Raw genomic sequence first — 6,966 nt, 5'->3', positions numbered from 1 at the left:
AGAAAAGTGCAATTCTTTTTTCAAGGCATTGAAAACCACATCAAGTTCAGGAGCAATCACTTGGACGGGGGAATGCCAGCAGGCATTTGATCAACTCAAAACGTCGCTCGGGACAACACCTATCTTGGCAAGACCCATAACCGGGGAAACTCTCACAGTTTACCTTGCAATTTCACTAACGCGGTCAGTGCAGTGTTGGTGAGAGGGGAAACAAACCAGAACCCAGTCTATTATGTGAGTCACGTACTCATAGATGCGGAGACACGGTACCCGGACGTGGATAAGGAGGCATTAGCACTTCTCGTGGCGTCACGAAAACTAAGGCCCTATTTTCAAGCACACCCGATAATTGTCCCGACCAATTTTCCGTTAAAGAAAATACTTCAAAGGCCTGATGTGGCAGGAAGGATGGTAGGGTGGTCGGTGGAGCTTAGCGAGTATCAGATCGAGTTCAAACCGAGGACCGCCATAAAAGCTCAGGTACTGACCGATTTCATTGTAGAAAGCACCCTACCACAAAGGGAAAATCAAACGGCCTCATCTGAAACATCCGACTTGTGGATTCTACACGTTGATGGCTCGAACAATGTTTCGGGATTGGGAGCAGGCTTGACCTTCAGTAGCCCCAAGGACTTTACGATCAACTATGCTATAAGATTCAATTTCCAGGCTTCAAATAATGAAGCAGAATACGAAGCTGTCATAGCAGGCCTACGTGTGGCCCGAGCACTCAGAGTTGGGGAATTAGAAGTAAGAAGTGATTCCCAACTAGTTGTCAACCAAATCAAGGGAGAATACGGTGCAAAGGACGAGAGAATGGCTAAGTATTTGGTCAAGGTTGGACAATTCCAGGCCTACTTCGATCGGGTAACTTACCGATAGATACCCAGGAAGGAGAATGAAAAGGCAGATGTACTCTCCCGATTATCCTTGGCAAATTACAAAAACTTGGACTCGGCAGTCTATATTGAAGAGTTAAGCAGCCTGAGTATCCGGGAGGTAGAAACTTTTGAAATCAATAATGAGCCTGACTGGACAACACCTCTGGTTGAATACATTCGGGATGATGCTCTCCCTACTGATCCGAAAGAAGCCAAAAGAATCAGAAACTAGGTGGCTCGGTTCACCATTATCGGGGACCAACTATATAAAAGGTCATTCACAGAGCCTCTCTTGAGATGTGTTGGGCCATCTCGAGCACGCTATGCCCTAACTGAAATTCATGAGGACATCTGTGGCGCACATATGGGTGGAAAGGCATTGGCACAAAAGATATTGCGCTCGGGCATATTCTGGCCTACCGTGCAAAAAGACGCTATTGAATATGTTCGCAAATGTGAACAATGCCAAAAACATGCTAATGTCCCGATGTTACCAGTAGTTCCCATGACGCCCAGTCTCAAACCCGACACCATTTGCAATGTGGGGCATGGACTTAGTCGGGAAATTACCAAAGGCTCCTAGAAATCGGGAATACATGGTGGTTGCAATAGACTACTTTACAAAATGGGTCAAGGCTGAACCATTATCCTCCATTACAGAAAAACAGATGGAAAAATTTTTCGAAGAAAAAGTTATATACAGGTTCGGGATACCTCGAATCCTAGTAACAGATAATGGAAAATAGTTTGAAGGAGCAGGATTCAAATCCTTCTGTATGCGGTACCACATAGAACATCGGTTGGCCTCAGTTGCCTACCCTCAGAGCAATGGGCAAGTAGAAGTCACCAACAGGACACTTCTAGATGGGATCAAGAAGAGATTGGAGGATAATCGGGCGATGTGGGTCGAAGAGCTCACAAGTGTTCTATGGTCATACAGAACCATGGTACGAACCCCGACTGGAGAAACTCCTTTCTGCTTGGCTTATGGAACTGAAGCCTTAGCTCCCGTAGAGGTGTTGGCCGGATCGTTACGATACGAGATTTTTGATAAAAGTCAGAATGACCAAGGCTTAAGGGAGAACTTAGACCTTTTGCAAGAGGTCCGAACAAGGGCACAACAAAGGAATCAGTTGTATCAAAAAAGAGCAGCACAACACTATAACTTTGGGTCAAAGGTCGAAGATACCGATCGGGAGATCTAGTGTTGAGACGAACTGGGGCTTCAGATCCAAGGAACCAAGGAAAGTTAACTCCAACATGGGAAGGACCTTACTTGGTAGATAAAGAAACAAGGCCGGGAGCATACCGACTGAAAGACATAGAGACTAGGAAACCGATCGATTGTTCGTGGAATTCCACCAATTTGAGAAAGTTCTACCAGTAGCTCTTATTCATGTCGGGCCTATCCCGTTCATATTTGCGCCTTTTATAAGGACTTACATCTTTTTCTTAAAAGATAAAACACATTCGGGAACCTCCCGTTTGACTATTTGCGCCTTTTATAAGGACTTACATCTTTTTCTTAAAAGATAGAACACATTCGGGAACCTCCCGTTTGACTATTTGCGCCTTTTATAAGGACTTACATCTTTTTCTTAAAAGATAGAACACATTCGGGAACCTCCCGTTTGACTATTTGCTGCTTTTTATAAGGACTTACATCTTTTTCTTAAAAGATAGAACTCATTCGGGATCTTCCCGTTTGGTTATTCGCACCGATTCAGTTAACCATACTTTTAAGGATGCAACAAATAATCAAGGCTATAACAGCAAAATCTTTGATTCCTTCATAAAAAGGTTACATTGTTTGGGAATAAAAGAGTTAGATAAAAAGCTGGAAGGTCTTCAGTCAATCTTTACGGAGGGGCTTCCGGGAAGATTCTCTTCGGTGACAGGCTCGACCACACCCTCGAGGGACTCCTGTATATCTGCAGCAGTCTCAGTCGGGGAACCTTTGTTGTCCTCTTTGACAAAAGTCTTCTCCTGGTCATCGTTTTCAAACTCTCCAGCCTCTTCCTGGACACCTGCTTCCTCTTCTTCTTCATCTTCTTCTATCTCTTCCTCAGGAGGGGATGGGGGACGAGGATCAATATAATCGGTGGAAACCGGGAAGGGGAAGAATTCAAGTTTGGGAAGACCCTCGGGGCGGGGACGCTTGAGCTCATCATAGATTTGAGGATCCAAGAGTTTCCCCAATTCTTCGGGACGAGGAAGCTCCATCTGCTCCAGTGTCTTCTTGAAAGCTATGCGCAATCCTCTTTTGAAGGCTGGAGTAGCAATGGCCAAAGAGAGTTTTTTAAACTCTTTAGTCTCAAAGTATTTCTCCAACACATCCCACCTGAAGATTTGCGCCCCCGAGGACTTCAGCTCTGCTAGTCGTCCCTTAGCTGAACGTTTGCATTTTTCTCCTCCTCCAAAAGAGCCTTGGATGCTCTCAGGTCCTCGGTAATATTCCCGAGTTTCTTTTCAAGGTCACTGACTTTTCCTTTGTATTTGCCTTTGCATTTGGACAAGTTATCCCTCTCCTTCTTTAACTTGGCCATTTTTTCTTCGGCCTCTTTCAACTTCTTTTCCACCTCATCCGCTCGGGTAATAGTGGTGCTGGCCCGAACATTTGATTCCCCATGGAGTTGTTCGGCTAGCGCTAACTGATTAGCCTGGTCCCGAGCTCGACGGAGAGACTTTGAAAAGATGTGTACCGCCCCGGCCACATACCTAGAGAAGAAATGTTAGACAAGGAAGATACATTTGAGAAAGACTCAAAAGAAAATGATTACCTATATCCCTCATCGAAAAATTGTCGGTTGGGAAGATTCTGCAAATACTCCCGGTCTTCATCTTCAGTGGCTCGGTTCAACCACTACTCGGCATAAGCCGAATCTGAAAAGACCGAGTTATGATCAAGATTCCTCGACTGCGGTTGAAGGCACAACCTCATGCTCGGGTTCGTGAATGCAAACCTTCTTCGGAGGATGGGGATGACCATCCCCCTTCCGCTTTTCACCTCCCGAAGGAGGGGCTCTCTTTTTGGGGCTTTTTTCGGCCCCGACAATCGCAGCCGCAGAAGAAACAAGATCTTTAGGGGCAGCAGTCTTTGATGGCGCAGAAACTTGTACGGGAGCCTTGGTTTTCAAAACCCCAGAGGATGAAGTTTTGGTAATCGGTACGGGTTTTCTTCTTTTGGCCTCTTCCATTTTCCCGAGGGCCATGCCCAACAGATCGTCTTCGGAAATATTGTGACTCACTGCAAAACAAAGAAGATATAATCAGGTCAGCACATCATGTACAAAGGAAAAGCGATAAAAACAAAGGCTTACCCGGGGAAAATCCCCATTTCTGAAGAACGGGCTCATATTCCATGGAATACCCATGAACTACAAACTCGTCATCATCCACCTAGTTAATGATCCCGACCCATCTCTCTTCATCGGGATCCAGGTCGACTGGGGAGTTCAAACACTCAATGTCTTCCTTAGACACTTCCTGGAACTAGGTTATGAAGGGCTCGGGAGAAGGAGGTTTAAAGAAAAGATAGAATTCCCTCCACTTCTTGGTGGTGGACGGGAGAGAATCTTTCAAGATGAAGCTCCCTTGAAAGGATGAAGAAATACTTTTTGAAAGAAAAAACCAGCCACGCTGGGAATGCGGATGCAAAGAATAAAAATGATGGAACATGGCAAAGGTCGGGAAAACTCCCAGGGTATGACAAAAGCCGACGAACCCAATCATGATTTGCCAACTGTTTGGGCTCAAGTTAGACGGGCTAAGCCCGTAGTGATCCAAAAAATCAAGAAAAAGATAGTGCAACGGAAGACGCAGCCCCCCGATAAAGGCATCATAATACAAGGGATAGAATCCCTTCGGGGGACTATTCACCCTTTGACTATCTGTCGGGAGAATAACCTGATACCCTTCGGGTATACCAAAGCTAAACATAAATCTATCTAAATCCTCGGGAAAAAGGGAGCAGAGGTAAAATTCTGGTCCCGAGGAATTCTAGACAAAATCAACGTGCCAGGGACTTAAAGGCTCTGATTGGGCCAACGCTAGAGCAACAGGATCTAGTTTTTTGCGATCGGGCTTACGGGGAATAGCCCCCCGAAAACCACTGGGACTTTGAAAAGGTGGACGAGGTGGGGCTTCTAATCTAGAGACCCGGGAGGAAGTCGGAACATCTGTTCGCAAGAAGGCTTGAGAAGATGAAGCTGGAGGATCTCGAGATGTGGCAATAGACTCGGGTCTCAAAACACTCTGAGCAGAAGGAGTGGCAGAATCAGAGACAGTGGCAGGATTTGAATCCGGATCGGGGACCCTCCCGAGATTCAACACTAGGAACGGCCTCTACTTCGGCCTCTACTTCATTTTGAGCAGGGTTGAACGGTGGGGGCTGAGCCTAATGTTGTTCCTTGTCCTTACGAAACATCTCGTGAATTTCTGCAATGAGCCGAGGATCGTCATCTTCGGTGGAGCTACGACAAGAGCCAGATCGCTCCTCATCTGAGGATTGCTCATGAAGGTCTTTTAGATGTTCCCCGGTCAGATTATATCTTTTGGTTTGGTCACTATCACCTTCACTAGCATATCCCTTAGCCAGACGACGTTTTCCTCGATGAACGGGAATGGGAACTTTAGGTTTAAATCTAAAACCTCTCAAACTCACTTTTGGCCTCTTAACTTTATACTTCCTCGGGGCCATAAGAAAGAAAGGGGAACTTACTGCTTGAAGACTTGGATGGCTTGGAGAGCTTAGTCGGGAGTGTTTCTTAGTCGAGAGCAAAGAAAATAGTAGTTCAAAAAGAAGAAGGAAGGTCCCTATTTATATCATCGGAAGAGGCGTTACATACCTTGATCGGACGGTTACACCTATTCATGATCAACGGTTACCGAATGGAGACGGTTCGCCTCCCCCGAAGCACTCATTATGGACCTATGCCTAGCCGTCTGACGTGTCACTCCCAGACTGGGCGAGATCCTCGAGGAAAGCCGTTATGAAAACGGCTGGTCACTTCATGGCAGGCATTTAATGCACCCTAATCAAACGTTTCCTCCTCTCCCGAATCGAGTGGAACAAAACTCGGGACAAGAGCATCCTTCTTTTGCACGTTGGTCGGGACAAGAAGCGGAGCCTGTACGTGATGCGCTACCATGTTGCCCTCAACTCAAAACAAGAGTAAATATCTTCCACTCTTGACAAATGGGCACACTCGGTATTATACCCAATTAATGCTTCAATCATGGATAGCCAATACTCTCTTTAAAATTCGGACACTGGATGGTCCAACTTCCCAACTATCCCAAACCTTGCAAACAACGACCGGGATAGGGAGCTTATGATATGGGAAGTTTATACCCAACCGGGTGTAAACCGGACTGATCGGGTGTAACCCGAACTGATGAACAAATCCAGACGGGCCATCTCATTGGCACATTCTTCCTATATCAACGGGCTATGCTTGAGTGGGGCTCCACACCCAATCGGGACATAACCGATTGAGTCGGCCAAAGCGCGCATCACGCTCAACAAATAAGGCAGTCATTCCTTATTGAGAAAGTCAACTCCGTCAGCGATCGTGTTGGAACCAATAGCAGAAAGGCTTGATCTCAGGAGGAATAACGGCCTTTGTCGAGCTGACTTACCATATACATAAAAGGTAACACTTACAATATAAAAGCTTAGACATACTCCTCCGGTAAGCATCCAATACACTCTAGAGTATAATCTTGTGTAGCTTTTGCACGAGACCTCACTCTGTTCATTATCTGAGTTTGCCATCGGAGGCGGCTGCCCGGCACACAAGCCGGCCCGCATATAACCTTTCTTGTAGGACTCATCGTCCCAGATATGAGAGGAGGCTCAGTCGGATCCAGAAGTATAATTGATCCGCATCAGTCTGAGACCTGATCTATTGGGCTATGGATCACTCCCTCAGGTATTCGGGTGGATGGATATTGGTTGGGTGGATGTGACTGAGATGCATAGTTGCTTTTGGTGAGAAAGCATTGCCTCTCAAATGTCAATTAGCCAAGACCATATGATGTTACAGGAGTCGAGGAAAAGCCAGTGAAGCTCTGGCTTGGGTTG

General features: G+C 46.1%; 1 protein-coding gene across 1 annotated transcript; it reads left to right on the top strand.

The window, feature by feature from the left end:
- Nucleotides 1-408: 408 nt before the first annotated feature.
- Nucleotides 409-882, top strand: LOC148999383 (uncharacterized). The gene has a single exon (XM_089141195.1). The coding sequence runs from the start codon at nt 409-411 to the stop codon at nt 880-882; it is 474 nt and encodes a 157-aa protein (XP_088997321.1).
- Nucleotides 883-6,966: the final 6,084 nt, after the last annotated feature.

The sequence above is a fragment of the Hakea prostrata genome, unplaced genomic scaffold (assembly GCF_041222555.1).
Source record: "Hakea prostrata isolate BN-2017 unplaced genomic scaffold, UWA_Hpros_2 contig_12, whole genome shotgun sequence".
Taxonomy (NCBI): domain Eukaryota; kingdom Viridiplantae; phylum Streptophyta; class Magnoliopsida; order Proteales; family Proteaceae; genus Hakea; species Hakea prostrata.
The sequence above is the reverse complement of the archived record's forward strand: the minus strand, read 5'-3'. Positions and strand labels throughout refer to the sequence as shown.

What these genes read in the sequence shown, in the direction of transcription:
- LOC148999383 (XM_089141195.1), top strand. Translation starts at nt 409, where the DNA reads ATGGTAGGGTGGTCGGTGGAGCTTAGCGAGTATCAGATCGAGTTCAAA.